This window comes from Epinephelus moara, chromosome 18, assembly GCF_006386435.1.
Source record: "Epinephelus moara isolate mb chromosome 18, YSFRI_EMoa_1.0, whole genome shotgun sequence".
Classification (NCBI taxonomy): domain Eukaryota; kingdom Metazoa; phylum Chordata; class Actinopteri; order Perciformes; family Serranidae; genus Epinephelus; species Epinephelus moara.
The window spans coordinates 16520486-16544438 of NC_065523.1; the positions used below are offsets into that span (position 1 = coordinate 16520486).

Sequence of the window (23953 nt, forward strand, 5' to 3'; positions counted from 1 at the left end):
AACACACACACACACACAAGAATGCACGCAAAAGCAAACAGGCGCACACGCTCTCCGCAGGATGATGCATGGGTTTCACCTTCAGGCAACGGGGGGAATAGACAGACGTTTCTCCCCTTCGGCCAACTCCTGCTTCAGACAAAATAACAAACGGCTGAATGATATAGTGAGCTGTCCCCTCTGGTTGCAAAGCGGGAATGGAACCACATCACTGAGACAGCAGCTACAAATGGACCATCTCTATAACCGCCTGCTTTCTCTGTCTCTCTCATTCTCTCAGCTGGGCATCCACAGAGACCTTGGCAGATCTCAAAGACAGATTAATCTCGATTGAAAGTTGCTGAAGTGTCCTCAAGCGTCAAAGCGTTACTACTTATCGCGGGAGAGCACAGTGGAGACGATCCAATGAAAAGACTGAAAATAAGCTCCGAGGTCATTTGGGATGGACGAACACCCACAAAGCAGGGCAGTGCTGTAAAGTGCGCACAGACTAGATTAAGCCCTCATCATGTGAAATCTTGATTTAACTGACTTCTTCCCAGTCTGACTGTGGTAAGCCTCGGACTGCCACTGTTGGAACAGCATGAATCTCATGTTTCCAGCACTCATACCAGCATGAGTATCACAGTTCTGGCTGGTGAAAGACACTCTTCCTCTCACATGGACTTAAATCGTCTGGAACATGATTTAAATGTGGCACTGTAACATTACCGCTTCACTGTGCAACGCTGCCTAAACTCTCCATTTGTCAGCAGTCACCAGAAGGCAGCAGACTGGTGACAAATGACAAGTAGATGTTTATTTTTAAAACACTACACTGTAAAAAAAAATTGCAGGAACTTTGTAAAACCAAGTAATCTTTTGTCGTTAATGTAAATACATTTTATTTACTCAATGTCTTATGACTTTGAAATGATGAGTTTCGTGAATGTACTATATTCAGCAAATTAAATTTCTAAAGACAAATAATTAGCATGGTAGCTACCTCCTAGCATGGATTATTAAACGTATTTTCCAGGGGCTCTGACACACCAAGATGACAGTGGTCTGTTGGTCAATGACGAGCTGTCAGTAAGCATTGGCTGCTCTAGTTTTGCGGTGTCCTGCAATGTTGGCAGTAGTCAGCCCTTATTGGCTGTTTTTGGCCAATACAGCATGTTGGCTCAGACTCAGACTCAACGAAGCTCGTCAGTTAGTGAAGTCATCATGGTTGGCATTTCAGCGCAGCGCATGAAAGGAGAAACAGAAATGAGGAAAGCAAACAAAGGGCTTAAGTCGGCAAGCTGTGCAATCAAAACAAACTTGTTATGCTGGGTAAGATTTTTGTTTTTAGCCATTGAGCTCCTCAGTAAAAATGGTCCATACTTGTTTCATGTTATCGTTCACTAGCGCACGATAAATCTTCTTTGTTCTTTTAACATAGGGGTTTGTTGTTAATGTGCTAACTGGCTAACTAGCATCTTAAATCCAACCTGTCAATCTTTCGGTTTGTCTCTTTTAATGACGAATACAGACTGCAGCTGCCTGCTGGTATGAAGAGTTATTTCCTCTAATGCAGGAGCAGATGGTACATGCTAGTTGACTGTTGGCTGTAGCGTTATCTGTGCCATGAGTGAACTTAACTCAGCTGGTTTTACATTTTCACGACTTATGAGATAACTTATAACACATTTTTAAGCAGGGCTCCAGACCATTCTGTTGCATTTTGCACCCATTTTAGGCTGAGCACCAGTGCAACTAGCAAATATGCCCCTCACCCATTTTTTTTTGGTCATCATTGTATATCGTGAAATACCAAGAGGAGGCGAGAATTGATGTGTGTGTGTGTGTGTGTGTGTGTGTGTGTGTGTGTGTGTGTGTGTGTGTTGTGATGTTTCGTGTCTCGAGTAACGTTACGTCTGCTCTACTCTCTGGGACTAAGATGGGGGCACTACAACTTTAGCTTGTTTCACTATAGATGCGAGTTTTGGCTAGATGGACTGCAGTCTTTCTCTCGCTCAGCCAAGCTGGATCAAATCCTGTCCTCTTGTGCTCCTGGGGTCGTCTTAAGGCAGCATCTGATGTTTAAGCCAGCCGTCACTCACATCTCCTTGGTCAAATCAGCCACCACTAAAGTTGGAGTGCCCCTGTATTCTGACCTTTATGGTAAATACACTGAAACGGCCCAGGATACACAATGACTGTGTCCACTTCTCAAAATAAGGTGTTAAACATAGAGTAAATACATGTATGGAAACAAGCTTAATTAAATTATTTTGACAGATAGTATAAACAGGTACCTATGTCCCTTATAAATTACAAAATCCCACAAAATTGCTGTAGAGAATACTCAATTCTTTGATTTCAGGTTTCTGGAAAAAAAAGGCTTGGCAGTAATTAAATTTCAGTTAAGCACAATTTTGACTACATACAGACCTGTATCAATTTGGAAAATTGCCAAAAATAAAGTACCACATTTATGCACCTTCAAATAGCTACATTTCTGCATACTGGAGGTGTAAACACTGGTAAATTCAGCTTTGTTCCAAGCGAACACCAGCAAACTTCAGAGCTAAGTAGCTAAGAGATTGTGACAGTTTCCTTTAAAATAAAACAGTGCATTCTTATTTCTGTAAATGTTCTATTTATTACCAAAGTAGTCATAAGTAATGCAGTTAAGATGGAAAAAATTATGACTATGTTGCGTTGAACGTCGTATTTAGTGGTGAGGAACACCAGTGTTAATGGAAAAAGTTACTCAAGAACCCTGTTAATCCTGCAAGAAGATTTATGTCCTGAATTTGAGCCAGCTTAAAATGTTTAACAGTGTAGAAGTTAGTAAGACCAGAGATCGCCAGTATCTACTCCTGTATTATATTTATTATGAATAGAAAAATGTATTATGCATATGCATTTTGGGTCAAAACCACATCCTTCAACTGCTTTTCATTGCTGTCCTTAATTAGGATGCTCTCTGTTAGATTTAATATGGCACAATGCGTATATTGAACAAAGATCCTCATTAGCATCACTGTATCCTCAAGGTTAAGTGGTAACTGAGAAGATGGGATTCTTTCTGCTGCAACTTGTGAGCATTAAGTATTTGGTATGTGATGCCTACAATCAAACCATCTTAGTTAAAAGCCCCCGAAAACTTGGTATCAAATCTTAACTCCTCTATAACATTACATGTTGGTATCCAAAATTAGCAGCGATCAAAGTTAAAAAAAAACATTTGGATAGTGTTTATAGTTGTGAAATCATGATTAGTGCACAGAAGTTTATGACATAATCTTTATCTAACTCATTCCTGTTCACTTCAAACCAGTGAGAATAACAAAGACAAAAACAAGCATGCAGTCATGTGAAAGAACTAAGACAGTTTTAACTTTGGCAAAAAATGGTGCATGTGTTCATGGAAGATCCCATTTGTAATAGTTGGAAGTTTATTGAGAAAATTTGTTTTCAATAGGGCTGCATAATTGATTTAAATATTAACAAAACTGCAACATGGCCAAGTACAATATCCAGTCTCCCTGGCCTATCAATGGTTTTTCAGAAGAAGGGAACATGCTTGTTTGGTACAGACCCCAGAAAAAAATCACATCAACATCATTTTTGTTTCCACTTTTTTTTTTGCATATTGGGCCACCCTAGTTTTAAAATCAGCCTAAATCCTATTGCAGAAAATGGTATTGTGTCTTAATTAGTCTCTGTCAAAATACTATGAATATTATTGTCAATTTTGATTGTTATTATCTTGGTGAGCTCAGAGGAAGAAATATACCTTGTCCTTATAAACATTATTTTTTACTCACTGACAAGTTTGTAGGACTTTCCTTCAGTTCTGAAAATGATACCTTTGCTCATTTGTGTGGGTAGGGCCATTTTTTTAGGCATTATATAATTTTTGTACATCTATGTGTTTGCAATAATTAATTAGTGACTTGCCTCAGCCACTTTAATGTTGTTTTTTTAGGTTCCTTTTTGTGACAGGAGCAATTAAATTTTAATGGAATCATCACTCTCACTGTTTATATCATGAAAAATGTTTTAATAAAATCACTGCTGCAAATTTAGATCTTTGTTGCAGTGTGGCAGAGGACACAATATACTGCACGTTTGATGAGACCTGTTTATCGGACTATAATTAGTGTCAATTTAGAGGATTTAAAATTTTGTCTGCCACTCAGAAACTTTATTTGCCACTTTTAAAATATAAGCACTAAATTAAGGAATAACATTTAGATCATTTAGAAATAATTTAATGTAAAAAAAAAATACTGTCATTCAATGTTTGACACATTTACATAAAAAACAACATGCATGGTAAATTCACAGGGTTCAACTTAGGCTGTGGCTTTTGGGGGAGCTTAATTTTCCAGGGTCAAAGGGTGCTGTACACATGCAAGCACATTCCTGGATGTGCAAAAAATATACAGTATTATTAATACATGTCAATTCATAAAGACATTATTTAGCCTGGGCTGAAAATGACCTGAAAAAAATTCATTGTTGCAACATTTTTTTTTAATTGATGGTTATTAGTTTAGTCAAAACGATTAAGGTTCTACAGCCAATAGCAGTGCTTCCACAAAGCAGTTGTGAGCAACTCTTAAATGTGTAGCTCTCTCCAGTCATACGCTAACCTTACTAAACATGACTTTCTTTTGTGTGTTTTCCATGTCTGACAAAGTAGCGGATGGCCTGACAATTTTACCTGCCACTGCCAACAATTTACCCATATTTGCTGGGTGGTGGTCGCGATTTCAGACCTCGAATGTATCATAAAATGTAAGTTACAGATATAATATGGTACAGACTGGGCTGGGACAAGATCTTACCAAACGGTTACATCAGTCTTAACATCTTGGGGATCAATCCCATATTTATAAAGGCGGCATCCAAAGGGAATCCTCTCTATAAAGTTGATGACATAACTCTGGTGTAACTGGAGCTTTGCTGACCTTTGGCTAACACGCTGTGACCCCGTCTGACTGTGCGGGCCTCAGCTAACCCACTCCAGTCTGTCTGAGTGTGTCAGCTGAGACAAAGAGGATTTACCGTTAATCTGGCCTTAACAACAGCAGGAGAACACAGTCACCACAACAACACTCCAGAGAATGGGACTAATCAAGACATCATGAACGTCAAGCAGGGAACAATTACCTCTAATAAAATCAATTTTGTTGATTGACTGAAGGAAGGAGAGGGCGAACTGACACAGTTATCTGATTGGATTTTATTACACGAGTGTTTTGTATGGGATCAGAAAACAAAAAAAAAACCCACCTTAACAAAAGATTTAAAGTGGCTTGGAGTTAAAAAGTATGACCCTGACATGAGCTGAGTATTAACAAATGAACTGATGCCTCCTTTAGAAAATCTTTCTTCTTTTTAGGAAGTCGTCAAACAACTTAAATCAGTAAAATTGTTCACCCAGAAATCTGGGGTGATACTGACACATTTGCACAAGACACAAATTCCGCTACTCAATTAGCCCCAGAGGGTAACTCCCACCCGTCATGGCACAAGCCAACAAAAAGCAGCACATATGAAATGAGGCTGAGTACTAAAAAGGCACAAAGGCAGCTGATGAGCTGACAAAAAGGTTTGATTGTAACACAGAACAAACGTTGGATTTGATTGCAGTAATGAGCAAATGGTTTTAACAGGTGGAAGTGTAGCTGGGGAAGTGTACAATCCGCAATCCCTCCTCATTAGTAAGCAAATGAATTCAATCACCTCTCTTTGGTAAGCGGCTTGATAAATCCCTTCAAAGTGGTGTGTGGCTTGAACCACAGCAAGCAGCTTTAATAGATGCAGAGCTGCTAATGCATCATTCTCATTGACTCTGTGCTCGCTATTCCGCTAAGATCAGCCTGAACACAATCGTTGGCCTCAAGCAAACAAACCCAAGTCAATGAGGTTGAGGCTCCGTTGGGAGCACTGAGGAGTATTTTTCTTGCGCTTGCTCCAATAGCTTTACAAATTTTATTCATATGTCCCTTGAGAGCATCGACTGCAGAGTGCTTGTGCTGGAGGGGAGGGCAGGAGCTCCAAACGGGGAGGGCGATGTTGGAAAATGCAGATCTAAGAAGACAAGCTGTGTCTTCCACTGAGGCTTAAAGAGAGCGGGGGAGCTCCTCTGGCCCCCAACTACTACAGGAAGAGAGATTTTCACCCCGATCAGAGAAAAGGAGTGTAACACCATTTAGCACCACCTGCTGAACCACTCTGTGCTCCTGTAACACAATGTCCAAGACACAGCAGGATGCGACCACTGGGACTGTTAACAGAGACGGAGAGGACACTGAGCAAAAGAGACACATCACAAATGAATGTTAGAACATACAAAGATGGTTGAGAGCAGACTCCTACATCAAGTCACATTTTGGACACCTTTAAATGTCTTCAGTGATGATAGACGCATTTAAATGGACCTTAATATTGCACTAATAATCAGAATAACAGCCCAGTCGCATAAAAATGCCCCATGTAAACACCTACAGTGGACGAGACTGGTCTGATCAGGCCCGAGTTAAGAAGGGTGCTGTAAACCTTTTCATATTCTGTTCAATAGGAAAATATCAGCACCCAATAACCATGAAAATCCTCAATCTGAATGATTTTCTCTGGCTGATTTAAATATATTCTCTCTGCACGTTTGCTCCACGTGGGAGTGACAAAAGGTGACAAAAAGGATGTGTGCACCACACATGACATGCTGCAACAGCTGTCTACACACCTCCCTCTGTTGATTTTGACAGAGAACCATTTAGAAATAAAAAATATATTTCGCACTCTGCTAGTGCTACATTGTGTTGTGAGTGCTCTTTGATGTTAGAACAGTAGCTTTATGCAATGCTGTTGTTGCAGGCTAAATTGTGGAGTCACTGGACATAACAATCGTCTATCATTACCGGTAGCAGCAGCCTGAATTTGAGACGTTTAAAATGTAATGACAGATAGTCGGCATATTACTTGCTACTAAACTGTATTACCAGTGGAACCACTTCTTCTCCCTCTGCACTACACGTACTGAATGTATTGAATTTAATAAGAATAAGACTGAAAAAACAACAACACTTCTTCGGTTGTATTTTGGGCAGATTAGACACCTCACAGCAGGCAGAACCAATTTGCACAAGTCCAAGAAGTTATATTCTGATTTAATGCTTTAGGGCATGTAAACACACAACTTTTAGGATCACTTCATTCAGCATCCATGTAAACAGTTCACGTGGAATTGCTAATCAGAATGATTTCAGCCAGATTGAAGAAACACTGTCCATGCAACCACCGCTATTGTGACATTTGTGGCATCAAAGGCCAATCGATGTATTTGTTGTTGGTGCAGCATTTGGCAACGGCTTAGACTGAGTCAAGCATGGGCAAAACTTATCTCTCCATCATGCCTGGCAACAAATCCACTCAATCAATCCGTTAGACAGCCTCCTCTCGAACATACTCATGGCCGTACACACGTGAGTGAGGCGTTGTGATGATTAGCTTGTCCCACTTAATCACTTCCTATTAGAGGCACCTGCAAGGTTGCAGCAGTCTTGTGTGATTTTGTGTAATCACAGAAATGTCACATTTGAATGATAAGCAGCATGGGAAGATGACTCAAAGCACGCCACAGAATCATCAGCCATTTTGACGCTTAGAAAAAGTAGTCATATAAGTCTCNATATATATATATATACATATATATATATAAAAAATTCACATAAGGCTCACAAATATAATCTCTCACACATAATTTTGCATATGCTGTGCAGGCGTTTAAATACACATAAGCAGGGCTGGGGAGGGGTGAGCCTATCTGCCGTGGATAAAAGACATCCCTTATCAGCTTCCTCATAGAGGAACTGGGAATGAAGGCATTTACTCAAATGAAAGAGGCAGCTTTTGGAGATAAGCCGAGAGAGACGGAGCTCAACTAAGCTTTCAGATTGGACTGGGCCTACAGAGGGAGCAGAGGAGGATGGAGAAATAAAACTGAGAGGATGGATGGACGGATGGATGGGCGGGTGGATGATAGATGGGTAGATTGTTGATGAAGTGATGGGAAAAAGGTGCAGACTCTTATTTGGTGCTGCGTTGTGCTTTGAGGCAGATGCGTGCCTACGGAGGAGGAGTGCGTGGCTTTTGTCTGCCATGGAAGTGCTTATATAAAGCGTATTTAGAGGATGTGGGTGTGAAAGCTATTGTGTTGACCCTGGTATTTTGTCTGTGCCGGCGTGCACGTGTGCGTTTCTACCTTCTGTCTATCCCTGTGCTCGTAGCTGGCCCTGTCTGCACAGCGAGCTGGCACATCTTCTCCGCTGCGCTGGGCTGTGAGCCGCGCTAGAATAACCCACTTCAAAGAGACCCATTGTCACACACTAATGTGGCAAACGGCAGCTAGCGCCACAGAAATCAGCACACACTGAGACTGGATATTCCCTCTGAGATGGGGGAGGAATGGTGGCGTGGGAGGGGATGAAGAGCAGGGAGGGAGAGAGAGAGAGAGAAAGAGAGAGAGTGAGAGAGGTTTGTTCACAAACACACTGCTGTGCCAACATTAATCATGTAGACTCTCATAAAATCATTAGAGCTGATCATTCCCAGTCAGGCTCTCTCTCCACAGCGGCTCAGTACTTACGAAAAGAAGCGAGAATGCCAATTTCAGTAGGAGATGTAAGCCGACACATGTACACACTCAGGAACAACACACACAGACACCTTTGTAGTGCAAAACATTAACGTGGAGAAGTGAGACAGCTGAACTAAACAGCAGGTGACTTGAGATGTATTTTATGAGCAAAGCTTGTACATGTTCCACGTGTTTCATATATAATTATGTTTGCGCGCCCAAAACACCCACTGTACTTATGTACTTGCAACTGCATTTTATTAACTCATTTATGTATATTCATATTCTGTTGGTGCATTCCGACTGCAGTCCCATTACACAACAAATTTAAACCACTGATTGCATTTAAATGTGTGTCTGTGTGGGTGTGAGAACAAAAATGCCCGCTCGAATTTCTGTATTTATGTTTGTGGTTTTTCCATTTGATTTATGAGTATCATAAATTGGCCAAGTGTGTTCCTCTGTGCACGAGCCCTGCCAATGTGTAGCCTATGCGTCCCTGTGTGTGTGTTTGTGTACAGAAAATGCTTACTATTTATATTGGAGATTGCATCTTGTGTGTGTTCACACAGAAAATGCAAACCATATGTTTTGGTGATTGCATTTCGTCGATTGATTTATGTACATTTGTTTTTTAAGGCACAGTAATTCAGAGCTGAGATCTACCTTTTCTGTTTGTGTGTGTCTGTGATTTATTTTGATTGCATTTTTCTAATTGATTATAGATTTTGTAAAACCATAACCCCTAATTTTTGACCACATAAATGTGAAATCTATTTACATACATTATTTAAGAGTTAGGAGATTTTGTGTTTCTCAACTGCCTTTTTTGGTTACAACTGATGTAAACAAACATTTTACAGAAATCACAAATAACTTAAATTTACTTGTTGTTTATTGTTTATTAAAAGGGCTGCTAATTAGTGATGTCAGTTAAAGTAATTCTGCTTTCAATAGCCTGATACCCCTTAACCGGTAGCTAACCATTTCATTGAAAAAAAAAAAAAAAAAAAAGATACATGCCTTTTCTTTTACTTTCTGTTGTTTTTCTCTGACAGAGAATCAGCAAACTCTTTTAGCATGGTTAGCAAACACGGCCCAACCTTCTGTCTCAACTTGGTAGCTAACATTAGCCTTGGCCAGTCGCCGCTCATTTGGGATTACAGCTGGTAACACCATCCCAGTAGCGGGGCATTATTGCTGTGGAAACATGGTGGCCACCCCCTATCTTCCCCCAGGTTGGGTCAGCGTTAAAAGCTGTGATTGCTGAATGAGTGGTGCAGCTAGCTGGCTCTCTCCAGACCTAGCTGGTGCACAGTGCCGAGCTGTCAAGGCCAGCTAACCAGTGGAGACTGGAGGGTGGGCAGAGGACACTATGTTTCCGCATATTAACACAACTACTTTGCTGTCCGTTTACCACCCAATCTGCAGTGCACTGCGCAGTAAACTGAAGAGGAGCAAAATTAATCTATAGATCGACATGCATACCTGGTCAAAAATATTTGACATCCCTACTGTTAATCAATTTAAGAGGTGTAAGATTTTTTTTCCTGTTGGTACTGCAGCTCTTTTGTTAGTAAGTCTGTTGTGTGTGCACACAGTCTTTATAATGCATCCAATATTTTTAATATAATTCGCACTTGTGCATATGTACATTAAGTACAAGTATTGGACATGAATTCCCAGCCACCGTAATTAATCCGGCGAGCGTTGGGTTGTTAAATGCTCATGAGATGGGGTGCAGTACAGGCAGAGGTCAGTATCCTGATGGCTAACAAAAAGCTGGAGCAAAGACAGCCATTAGAGCTGGATCACTGAGTCTTCTGTTTACACTTACCACCATTTACACACTAGCTGCACTCTATTATGCCCATTGGACCCTGGAGTATTGCAGATCCGTGGTCAGGGCACCAGGTTCTGATGGCTGGAGTTGACTGGAAAATCGATGGCCTTTTGTTACTTTCTCAGCTGCTGATCCTCCTCCTGCTTGGAGAGCCGGGGTAGTTATATAGACAGTCTGGTTTGATGACTTACAAATGCACTTGAGACACAGTGAGGATTGAGAACCACAGGGGAGAATAAGAGGAAGATATCCTTTTCAAGTTATATTCCCTTTATGTTTCAATCCTCTCTATTTCTACCTGTCTCAGTTTCTAGTTCTCTCTGTCTCTCATTGTCTGCTCTCTCTTTTCTTTATGTGCTCCTTCTCATCCTTCAGTCTGTCGCTCTTAACGGCCTTTAACTCTTCTCTCGCTCATTTAAGTCAAGGTCAGAGAATGAAGTGGAGAAGTCGCCCACTTCAGTTGAAAGCTGCCTTACCTGCCAAAGACCGATTAATTCACAAATGCAGAAAACACACACACACACACACACACACACACTCAGAACTGGGAGATGATGTGCTCATGCTTCCCTTCAAGGTCTCAATCTTTAGCCTTAGCACCAAGGGATCCAAAGGCTAAGTGGTAAGGCTTTGGTGCTGAGTGCAGCGCGGGACCGTTTCTCATATTGTCAGAGCTCCCGCTGGGTCTCACATATGCCTGCAGCTCTCAGCATCCAGAAGCCATCATTTCAGCAGGCGGGCCAATCAAACCCACGCTGTCACTTCAGTGAAATGACTTGAACTGTCACTCACAAACGGGCAATTTCCCCACAGGGGGGCCCGGAGGCCATGACGGGGCCACATACAGTACGAAGGCTGCATACAAACACTGTATGTGTAAAGCAGACATATGTGGTTGGAAGCATGGAATAGGTAATGTTTCAGTAACTTCATTAACTTGTGACCTCTGCTCTTTGCTGACCTCTGACCTGTCTGAAAGGCGCCTGCAGGTCCATGTAGACAGGTCTAATTATTGCCACTCCAACAGTCCACCCACTCACCCTGCTCCCAATGCCCTTCTGAATAAAATTTGCGCACAAAAACCCACCTTCAACACATTTACATACACATGTGCATATTAGTTTGATGTATGAAGTGTTATATTTTCCTGTATACGTCCAGATGAACGTAGATGTTGCATTACAGTGGTGTATGGTAAAGAGACAAAGCAGGAGAGAGACACACAAAAAAGTGAATGAATACAAAATACATGTAAAATGTCCAGTGGTGCTCACTGATTTTTTTTGGCCAGATAGAGCCACTTAAAATCTTGGGGTGGCACATTTAAACCAAAAGCCATGACTGAATTTTAGGAATTTAATTATACTGTTGAAGTAAAAAGGCTTGTTAAAAGCTATTGTGTTAAGTAATCGTATACTCAGATACTTTAATTTCTTTAATTTCTTTAATACTTATTTTACAATTAATTTTACTAATTATCTAATGTGCACAGACTTACACCAGCACAGTTAACATTTTGAGTTTCACAACAATCCTTTTCATGTATGTGTATTTACATGTGTTAGGCAATTCATTGTACTTCAAATAGGCCAGTTGTCTTTTTTCTTAAAAAAAAGAAAATATACAGATTTATTTGGTGGAGTACATTTACTGTAGGGAACTAAATATTTACTGGTAAAAAGCAAGCGGAAACCTCCGGGGTTGAAAAATTAAGCCAACAAAGAAGTGCCAGAGACTGCTGTTCTTTGAACGGCCACTTGGGGCTGGCTACCCTGTACACATCAATGTTAAAATGCTCAACTTTGCATCAGAAATAAACACGTTTACAGCCTGGTACAAAAACGGCTTTGGTCTCTAATTTCAACATTTATGACAACTGTACGAAAGGTGAATTTTAATATAACTCACCTATTTACATTTCTTGAGGGTTAAAGTTAGGCATATTTAAGGGCAGGGCGACTTGAGTGACAGGCTGTCTGCAAAGCACAATCCCGTCCATCTTTTGCTCTACCATGGCTCAACCCTCTCGTCCAAATATGGTCACTTCAGGCTCTAAAAATCCAAGATGGTGACCGCTGAAATGCCAAACTTGAGTCTTCAAAATGGCAGGCCACAAACCAATGGGTGAAGTCATGCTATGCTAACTACATCCATTATTTTATAACATCTATATATATATATATATATATATATATATATATATATATGTCCTCCTAGTAGCATTGTTTGGCTTGCGATTGGAGACACCATTGCAGCAGAATGTCGCTGTTTTTATTCAACGCTTGTATGCCTACATTACCCACAACTGAGATTAGGAGCCGGCTACAGAGGTCTGGTAAGGTTACTTCACTCAAACACCACACCCCGAGATTTTTTCATTTTCAAACGTATGCAATTTTTCTGTGCAGCTTCCTCTGACCGCCACTAAAGGATTTATACAACTTTTTTTAACATGTGCAGCACTCTCTCCCTGAGACCTGTAAACAGACTTTGGTGTGTAGCTCCTTTTAAACATAATGCAATCATACAGAAAGAAATCCACCACAGATGAGTCAGATGTTCTTATTTTTTTACACAATAGCCTCAAAAGACCTGAATATGTGCTGCCATAAGACATGCTGTATTATGAGTAGAAGGTGTGACTCATCCTTGAACACCAGCACTTCATCACAAAACAACTCCTGAAAAGCACCGAACATCAGAGGTTGATGATATACAACATTGTGAGAGCTTCCATGAATAGAATCCTCCTTTAAACTCACATCGACTCCCGGACTGATCTCTACAGGGAAAGATAAAACAAGATCAAGAATAGTGACTACAGCAAGGCAACAACAAAAAAAGAAAAAAATAATAAAAGTTTTGGAGTGATAACATGTCCCACTGTTCCTGTTTCCTGGAAGCAATGGCTGCCTGGCACATTAAAGTGAAAAAGAGCCACACACATACATCGACTACTGCGTAAAAGCGGGCTACAGCTTTACACCGGTGGGACAACATATAAAATGCAGTAAGATGAGAAACAATAAATATGAAATAATATATCATACAGTTAGTGGTAGACATTTCTGTCGTTCTCAGAGGAGTGTTTACAGAGATGACGCAGACTAATAGGAGCAGAGGAAATAAAAAAATAAAAAAGTCACTCTGACTACATATTTGTCATTTGAGGTGAGGTATTTGTTGAGCTAATAGAGCAGTGGGTTATTTGTCTCTACTGTGTGTGTGTGTGTGTGTGCGCGCGCGTATGTTTAAATGTGTGTGAGTGTGAAATAGAGAGGAGGTAGAAATGGATTGAGCAGGAGCTGGAGAGCTGCCACCTTCATCCCTCTGGCCCACGAGGGATGAACAAAGAGACAGGAGGCTCGGGAGATCCATCCATCATAATGTCTCATTGCCTCTCACGCTTTGCTTTTGCATGCATGCGCACAACACACACACACACACACACACACACACACACACACACAGTCAGTCCAGACAGAAGCTCACAGCTGCTTTAACCAAGACAACCAAAGCAAATCATACACTCGAGAAAGAGCTTATTCGTGTGAGAGGCTGATGGTGCAGATGTGGAGTCGGTGGGAAGTAGACCAAAACCGTTAGTCCAGCAGTGCTGCCTTTTAATTTACCCCCTCATTTACACTGCCTCCACCTGCACAACCACTTCAAAACAGACATCCTATTGCTCCCTGCTGCTTGAGAACCCCTCCAGCCTCCACACATTAAAGCTTGAGCCAAGGGCAAGTGGACACAGACATCCCAAGGTCAAGTACTGCCTGCTGGGCTATACATTAAGCTCCACATTTGGGAATAGGCCATCATTGTGCTGCTCCTACAAAACATAACTGCTTTTCACTGCCATTCTTCTCATTTTCCATCAATCTCTCACAGCCCCTGCTATCAGGGTGTGGCCAGCCCCCACTCAGGAGTCACAGACTGTAACCCTAACCCCATGTAATTAGCCCTGATCAAGCTAGGGGCCCTGTTTAGTGCAGATTAACCCTGCTTCCCAGGCATTCCCACCCCCCTACCTCAGATCCCACAGATAAAAAAAAGGAGTGGAAGAATGGCACCCACTCCCAGAAAGACAGGCCTGTAATCAGCCCTCCCACAGCCCCACAACCTGTCTCCTGCCTGGGGGGACGGCAGGGGGTCATGGGTGGATGGGCGGAGGTTGAGCCCCCACACAAGCTCTTTTTCTCCTCATCTCTCCAGGTCAACATTGGATAGGAACAGAGCCCTGCCTCTCAAAGGGCAACAACACAGTGAGTTATCATGGCGGTCCTCAAATAACGGCCGTTATCTGGTGTTGAGAAGAAGCCGACGCAGCCACAGAGCTCCCCTGTGACCCACCAAGTGGCTTTTTAGACGAAATAATGGCCGAGCTGAAATCAGCTCAAGACAAAGGCCTGAGTAGTTAGGGCTCCACTTGACAGTAGAACTGCACTTTTATGAGCTGACTAAAAGGACGACAGGGAGGGAGAGCGCTGACATGAGAGAAGAAGACAAAATTTTGGTCAAACACCTCAACTCTGAAGGCTTGGGTGCCCCCGTGCGCATTCATCCTCACTGGCGGAGGGATTAGGAGGTGGCGTTTGGGAGGAGAAGTAAATATCTGGAGAAATGCTAATGTGGCATCCATTTGCATGAGTCATTGGCCCATGCACCGAAGCCATTTTAAGAGCACCGAGATCTCAAAGCGCCGCACAATCTCACTTATAGCGAGATCCATCACATCCAGAGGCCTGGTGTACCTGTGTGCGAGTATATAACCATTACATCCGAGTCAGTAAACAAGACTATCAGCGTATTCCCTTTAGATCTTTGTAATAATCTCATCCTTTTCACCTTCACTTCCGTCTTCCATTTCTTCGTCTCTGAAATGTAACAAAGGGCTCAAAACGCAGCCCACCCAGAAAAAGCACTGATATGTAACAATAGTTGTATTTAGGCAGGAGAAAGAAAGAGAAGATTGAGCGATGACTATAAATCACTGTTTCAGGTTAAACACATGCAGCGGCACAGGTCCATCTTTCAGCTCAGCCCACACAAAAGAAATGTACACCTTCATTCTTTGATATAATCAGAGAGGAGATGGAGTTCATTATGCAAATGGAGTGAAGAAGTTCTCTATTCTGGAATTAGTAGGTCTATTTTTTTTTATCTCATTTCAGCTGTGCCAATTTCAACTCGGAAAAGTGTCAAATATAGTCAAGAATATTTTTTCCACCCTTAAAAAAAACTTTCCACCTCTAATAAGTCAAAGCATGGTGATCCATTTTATTAATTAAAACAAATGAACAATAAATAGTCTGAAGCCTCTGTGGGAAATGTGAAAATAAATGTTTATTGATTATTTTAGAGGCATGTCTAACTCTACACTAAATCATATTCTGCTTTACAAATAGCCATTAATTCCAGCACAATCTATTCTTTAATGAAAATGCATTTGCTGATGGAGGTAATTATTTATTTGATGGTGACATGCAGGTCACATTTCTGTGGGCCTGCGTTTTCAAACATGCTGCTTTCGGACTTTCTTACTTTTAAGAAGAGACTAAATTTTCCATTAAATTTCCAAAGCAATATGCTTCTTCTTCTTCTTCTTACTATTATTATTATTATTATTATTATTATTATTAGAATGAACTTCCAGCTACGGAGGTATGAGTAGAAATAATGAGGAGGCTGAGGTGTCCGTAACTCCGCACCAATCAGGACGCACACATTTGGATTTCGGGACCTATTTTGAGCTCCATATAACTTGATCGATACAGTTTAAATTCTGAAGTGACCGCTACATTGGCGTGTAAACGACTACATGCTGGAAATTCCACATGAAATCCAATTAACAAGAGACTCTCTCTGAACGCTCACCATGCGCGCCCGATTAATCACTTCATCAGAATCATTATTTCTAACACTGACAGCGACTTTCAGCCCGCCTGTTCCTCTCAATAAGGTGTTTGAATCTTAGATACTTTCTGTGTTTTTGGTGACAGAACAAGATACTTAAAGATCATTTTAGTTCTACTAGTACCGCTGCAACATTTCTAGATCATCCACATGGACCTGAGCCGCGATATTTCTGGCATCCTTCATGAATTTATCATTCGGATTACTACAGTCAGCGCAGCCACATCAGCACCGGTAAAGAGTGGAAGGTGTTGAACACTTACCGATCAGCATCGTGCGTCCAAGACCGTATCCGCGTCTCTCCAGCTCGGCGTGTCACCGTGCGTAAAAACGGTAAAAAAAAATTTACGCACTTTTATCCCCGGAGAGAGGACATGCACGACGCACAGGTGAGAACCGGAGGCGTCCTGTAGTTGTAAAGAGCCGCGGAATCTGTCGGATTCCGATTGACTTGTTCCCCTCTCTTGTCTCTGTAATGACAACTATTTCTTTGCGACACTGTATCCTTTTTTCCCCCTCCGTCTTTGGTGACCAATCCCCGAGAAATCTCAGATCCTATTGATGCGCGTTATCCTCAGTTAAATCCTATTGCTCGTGCTGCTGCTCCGCTCGGCCTGAAGGAGGCGAGGAATGGGGCTGTTGGAGAGGGGCTGGGTGTAATTGCCTGTTCCTTCTCTCTCTCTTTCTCTCTTCTCCGCTCTCTCTCGAGCTCTCTCTGAGTCCTTTCTCCTTGTCATCTCTTCCTCTCTGTAGTCCTACCTCTTCTCTCCTCTCAGTGAGCACCTTTTTAACTTGACAGGAATGCACAGATGGGGAAATTAGCTGCTAGTTTTTCACAGGCTTCATACCTGTATAACTTGGCACCACATTAGCCCGCTTGTCAAACTTATTGTCTTGCAGTTCAGCACTGTAACCTGATGTTTGAATTATATGTATGCCCCTGCCATGTAGCCAGAGAAGAGAGTGGGAAAAGAAAGAAAAAAAAAACAGCAGGCGCAGAGGGATGCACTGAAAGGCTGCAGGTGGCAGAAGCATGATGGGAGCACTGTAAACATTAAGGGAAGGAAAAGAGAATTTTCTGAGACAGGTTTCCATTCGTGCTCTCATAAGGATGATTTGTGTGCACTTGTCAAGGCAGCTGCACGGCAGTGTGTGAGTGAGAGCGACGGGAGAGTGACTGCAAGTGATGGTTTCTCACAGCCATCTCTCTTGCCAGTCGGCTCCTCCTTTGTGTCTCTTCTTGTCGATGCATAATTTGGTGAAGCTGACACATATTCGGGGATTCGGAATTGGCTCGAGAGCACAGAGAGCCTGCTCGTATTAAATTTCTGTTTGTTCGAATGGTGTGTGTGTGCGTGTGTGTGCATGTGTGTGTGTGTGTGGAAGCATAGATAGTGGGTTGAAGAGCCTTGGTGCAATGCTAAGCTGTCCTGGAGCTACGCCAAAGCACATCTCCCAGGGTGCTATCAGGAACTTAATTACAGCATTAAATTGCTCCCTCTCTGCTTCTCTCCCGCTCCTAGTTTACTTCCCCTTCTTCTCCCTTTTCTCCCCCTTCCTCTTCTCTCTCTCTCCTCTCTACAAACTGTGTATCCATCTCATCTTACACTTGCCTCTCTCTCTGTTTTTCTCTGCCTTTATCTCTTGTTGCGCTTTTTCCCCCATCTCTTGCTGGTTTGGCAGAAATGTCTGCTGGTGCTGCTGAGTTCATGTCATCGCTGTGGGAAAAGGCCTTCAAATGTGTCTCGATTGTTCTTGATATCCACTGTGTAACCAGAAACAATAAAGGTGCATCTGCTGCCTCTATTGTGCATTTCAATTCTCTAATTTCACTTGCATATCAACCATCTAATTCACGATGTTGTTTATCAGTCAGTTTGTTATGGTGTAGTGGGAGTGCCGTTCCACAGGGTTACACTGCGAGTGTGTAAGTGGGAGTGTGGCAGCAGTGAGGGTTGGTAGAGAGATCAGATTGCTGATGGAGAGTTACCTTTAAACAAGAAATATTGCCTCTGACAGAGTGTTATATGGGGTGTGAGCTACCTTTCCCCTTCGATCCAGGTTTCTGCTTCTTGCCATACACCATGGCAGCAGCGGACCCAGAAACTCTCCCCTGGGGGCAGAGTGGAGGACACGGGGGCAGCTGGGCTGTCCTGCTGCCTCATGCCAACCATGGGCCTCCTGGCTGGCATGTCAGAGCCAGGGCTAATTAGAAACATGGGAATGGCTCCAAGCTTTACATCACTCAGCCTCGGCCAAGATGATTTGTTTCAACCGATTTGTTCTATATGTTAAAAGACGGTCACTCCATTGGAGCGGGAATACATGGTTACTCTCAATGGTCCATATTATCACTGCAACACTGTTCATTTTACAACACTGTCTCCTCGATATAACACTTCAATCTTACTAATTTGCAACAGCAAATTTGACCAAGTGAAAAGTAAAAAAATGAAAAATAAAATCAACACTAAGGTGCCAAAAACTGCAGTTCCTCCAATGGCCACTTGAGGCTGACTCCAAAACAGGATCACTCCCATAGACTGTATAAAATAATGGGCATAGCTACCATTACATCACCCATTGGTTTGTAGACTCCTGTTTTGAAGCCTTGAGTTTGACATTTTTTTCATCTTGGTTTTTTTGGAGCCAGAAGTGACCATATTTGGACAAAAGGGTGGAGCTGTGAAGGAGCGATGGATGGATCTGACTCATAGACTGTGGCAATGCCTCACAGACAGTCTGTCACTCATAGCTGCCTACCTTTAGATGTGCGTTACTTTGGGCTTTCAGCAAATGTAAATGGGTGAGTTACATAAAAATTCAACCCCCATACAGCTGTCATGTTGAAATTAGCTATAGGGACAAATAAATTTCAACTTGCCCAGAATTGTGCTGCTAAACTTTTATCCAAAACAAGGAATGAAAATACACAGCGTAGCTTTTGTTAACTGTGCTCCAAAATTATGGAATACCATTCTAAAAGCTATCAGATATGCAGGCTTTGTGAACAATTTTGAATGACAGCTGAAAACGTATTTTTTTTAGTCTGGCTTTTAATTAATGTAATTGTGCTTCTTCCTCTTATTTTATATTAATAATCTCATTTTAACCATAGTCTCTATACTCTTTACCTTCACTTACGTATTTGGTTTATCATTAACTTTTTATTCTCCATCTTGTACCTCTTGCTTCTGTGTTGCATCTTTATTGTGAAGCACTTTGAGCTGCACCACTTGCATTAAAAGTGCTCTATTATTTAATGTTCATGATTATTATTTTTATGAAACCATTTTTTGTACCAGGCTGTAAAGTTTGTGCATTTTAACATATGTGTCTATGAGGATTGACTGGCTTCTGGAGCCAGCCTCAAGTGGATATTTGAGGAAGTGCAGTTTCTGGAACTTCTGTATTGGCTTAATTATTCAGCCCCAGAGTTTTTTGCTTGGCCAATCCTCATAGACCCCGAAATTAAAATGCCCAACTTTAAAACAGAAAGAAACACGTTTACAGCCTGGTACAAATGAAAGTTTTGGTCTCCATAGCTAATGTCCCAGTTCACAACATCTGTACTGAGGGTAAATTTTTCTATAACTCATTTGTTATATTTTATTAAGGATTAAAGATACACATAACTACGGTCGTGGGCACTTCGAGTGACAGGCTGTCTGCCGATAGTGTCCCCAGACTCTTAATCAGATCTGCTACTCGCTTCACCATAGCTCCACCCTCTTGTCCAAATGTGGTCACTCTTGTCTCCAAAAATCAAAGATGGTGACAGCCAAAATGCTGAGGCTTCAAAACAACAGGTGTCGACAAAACAAGGGGTCACATCACAGTGGCTACGTCCAGTATTTTTACACAGCGTATGGTCTTGAGTAACACATAATGCTGCTGCATTACCTTAATCTTTCTGTAACCCTATTCGAAGTGCTTTTGTTTTTGTTTGTTTGTGCTTAAACGTAGCCACAAGTGAAACTGCCATGTCAAAGTCCTGCACTCTGCATGCTTACCCTGATCTCTGTGACTTACATGCAATACGTAAATGTAGGTCTCTCTACACGAGAACAATGTTGTCAGATAATCCAGGCATTATAGTAATACTAAATTTTCAAATTGTATTCTCCTTAAAAAATGACCAAGGCAAGTTACCGGTATAAATGATCAAGTCCACCTCAAATGAATAGGTTTTTTGTTTGTTTGTTTGTTTTTTCAGTGTTCAGGATTAGAAAAACTGAATATTTCTAAGTCAGAGTGGGATAATGGTTAAAATGTTATAAATTAATTATGATGGCAAACCCTGTTAACTATTCGTGACATGTTTTCTTTCTCTTAAAAAGGCAATTTAATTCAATGTCAATAGATATCATTTAATGAAGTGGGATTTTCAGCACTATTGGAGTGATTCGCAATTGCTTCAAAAATGTTTCTCAAACCAAGTGAAAATGACAACATAACCCCCCTAACTGGCAGAGAGTCTTAATCTGGATTGAATGATTTGCCAACATGATAAAACTGTGTCATGGTAAAATATAGGATTTTATTATACTTGCTCCTTTCAAGTTGCCATGGCGTAAGTGCTGTAATGCATGTCAGGTCGGCAGAAATAATCTCCAACACGATTGTTGTCTCTTCATGAGTGGGGGGTGGGCGGCGAATCTGCAGTTAACACTGGCGGACTTTGTTAATACTAATGGTATTTACTGAGTTGCCGAGAGCCAAGTATCTATGGTGATGAGTGACGGACCCTGGAGAGAAGAGAAGGTCAAGCTGTCACACTCAAGTCTAACGAAATGTAGTTGTCTTTCCACAACTCAGTGCTTTTCTGCCCACTCTTAGGTCTGCAAATACTAAAACGGTCCAATGCTGGATTTCAATACTAGAAGTGAAGTGAGAGATTTGTGATAAATGTGCAAAAACGTTAAGAGTGCATTGATGTCTGTTTACATTGTATGTGTGATTTTGAGGATGGGGCGGTAAGGTGGAAACTACAGAAGAGGTGAGTGGCTTGTGATTATCATGCAGTGTGTGTTCGCTGTTGTGTGCCGGCGCTGTCACCACGGTGGGCCCGGTTGGTTCGGGGTGAATGGGGTTTGGGGTGGGTGGGGGCATAGATGGGTGGGGGAGTGAGAGAGTGTTTGGTGCTACGGGACAGCATGACAGCGAGGGTACAAGACCTGAAGGGAGGAAGGAAGTGGAAGCGTGAAATATGGAGATAGCTGCTGTCACCTGAGAAGATGACAGCGCCAAGCGAGCCTAATACCATGTGACATCTTTTCAGTGGTGGCATCCGGGCATCTCTACAACATCCTCCCACCCGCCACCCCTCCCTATTGTGCCTAGATTCTCTTCACATATCCCAACTTGTATTAGTCATTAACAGATGGCAACAAACCCCCAGAAATCCTCTCTCTGGTGTTGATGTGAAGTTCATCTAGCTGCCTCTCAGAAGCAGTCTGATCAATACCTGTCATGGCGTGACAGCCTTGTAATGTCCACCTTTTTGTTTTCCAATATGCGGCGGGAAGGCAAGAGCGTGATGAGAGTGACACAGCTGCTTTTGATGAGTGAGAGTGCAGGAACGTGGGTTTGGGAGTTGACACATGCTGTTGCCACTCCTCTGGGTTAATGGATATTGATGCATAGCAGTAAATTATCTTCTTTATTCTGCTGGCAACATCATTGTGCAGAAGTCATCTTTTGTAAAATATTCACGGCTTACGTGTATGGTGATCACCATGAATACAACGAAACATTTAACATGCACAAAGCCAGGCGTATGAGCTTCTGCTTCATAGTATGGGAACTTGTGACAAATGCAAATGTGTTTGGAAATGGTGTTTTCTGATCCCAAACACATGCCAGGATGTAATGAGTGACAGGCTAATTTATGAACAAGCAAAGAGGAAAGCTAGCCCTGCCTCTCTCTCTGCTGTTCCGAGCCACCGGCCTCCTCAATTAGAGCTGGCGCTGCCAACCTGCCGCTGAGGCCTGACTAGGTAATGACTGGCAGCAGCACACGAGGCAAACAGCCATCTATCTTTCTCCCTGACTCTCTCTCTCTAAACTAACAATTTTCCTTTCTCGCTCTCTCAGTCCCCCTCTCTCTGAACTAACAGCTTTCAGTCTCCCCCTTTTTTTCTCTAAAGCACCAGCTCTCTCTCGCTTGCTGTAAAATAACATCTTTGTCTAAAGTAAACTCTGGACATTCTTCTCTTTCTCGCACTCTCTTCTTTTCGAAAATGTGACACTAAGCTCTTACTCTCTAAATTGACATCTCTCTATCTCTCTCTCTCTCTCTTAGTCCCTCCAGCAATTTGGCTACTTCATTGGCATATTTTTTTCCACTCTACTATCTCTCTCTACTAGACCAAAATCTCTATCTCTCCCCATACTCACCCTCTTTCTCTGACAAACAAACAAATGAATTGAAGAGCACTGGGAGGGAACGCCCTCGCAGTGTAACCGCTTGGCCGGCTACCTGACTGACTGACAGAGAGACTAACTAACTAAGTGACAGAAAGACTGACAGAAGGTTGGAGGAGGACTGAGAGGGTTGACTGTGAGCAGCTAAGGTAATTTAAAGATGGGTGGACAAGAAAGACAGATGCTGATGGGTGACAGTGTGACATTCCTAGTCATAGAACACCTAAGGGCAACTGTAACAGTGTGTGTTTTAGGTGATTAGCTCAGTCAAACTGCACATAACAATATCCACTGAAAGACTGCTCACTTTGTAGCAACAAATATGATCTTGAAAGAGAAATGAGAGAATAAAAGCGAGAGTTTGCTTCTCCTCATGTTTTATTGAAATTTGCGTTATATCCTCTATGTTTGGGCTCCATCACACCCTACAGCTGTATGTGTAAAAATGATCATTATAATTGCAAAATGAATCACTTTCCCTTAAATATATTTTTCTTTTATTCTGACCTCATCATTAAGTAAAAGACAATTTAACTGGTAACCCTTCACTTTGCAACAAACAGGACATAATTGATAAAGGTGGCAAAATACAAAGATGACCATAAAGCCTTGTTAGAACATCAAAAAATGAAACATTAAATTTTTTACATATTGCATGCATATATCTCTTAAATATATTTTTCTTTTGTTTGACAAAGAGAAATGTGCAGTATGTTATTTTACATCAGTGATGCTCAACTTATGGCCCCCGGTATGGCGTTTAATTCTTTTGAGTCTCAAAACCCGCGTGCACACACAACAGTATCTGCAAGCGGAAAAAACATCCTCGCGAGGGAGTGTTTCTGCTCTGCATGCACAAAATTAGGTTTGCTAGCACAGTGCTGTGACAAGCACTCGACCCTCCCTACATGTGTGCTCAACCCTCCCTACACACTCAGTTCTGCTCAACACTTAGACAATGTCAAAAGTAGTGCAATACAAAAAGTTGCATTTTGAGACTGGAGGTAGGGACAGAGGCTGAAGTTTCCGCTCCTTTGATTGGTCACTTTCAACACCAGCAGTTTCTTTTTGCTGGCAGAATCATCAGACAAGAAAATGTGTTGAGCAGAACCGAGCAGGTAGGGAGAGTTGAGCACATGTGTAGA

At 41.9% G+C, this 23953-nt stretch overlaps 1 protein-coding gene across 4 annotated transcripts in view; it reads right to left on the bottom strand.

Moving 5' to 3' along the window:
* znf385c (zinc finger protein 385C) overlaps positions 1-23953 on the bottom strand; it is a 196799-nt gene that overhangs the window by 49494 nt on the left and 123352 nt on the right. The window contains exon 1 of one of the 4 annotated variants that reach the window (XM_050069829.1): positions 16646-17094. The exons of the other annotated variants lie outside the window; for them this stretch is intronic. Within the exon in view, the coding sequence (XP_049925786.1) occupies positions 16646-16655 (10 nt within the window). The 5' untranslated portion in view covers positions 16656-17094. Of the gene's footprint in view, positions 1-16645; positions 17095-23953 lie in introns of those variants that run through there. 4 annotated transcript variants of the gene reach the window in all.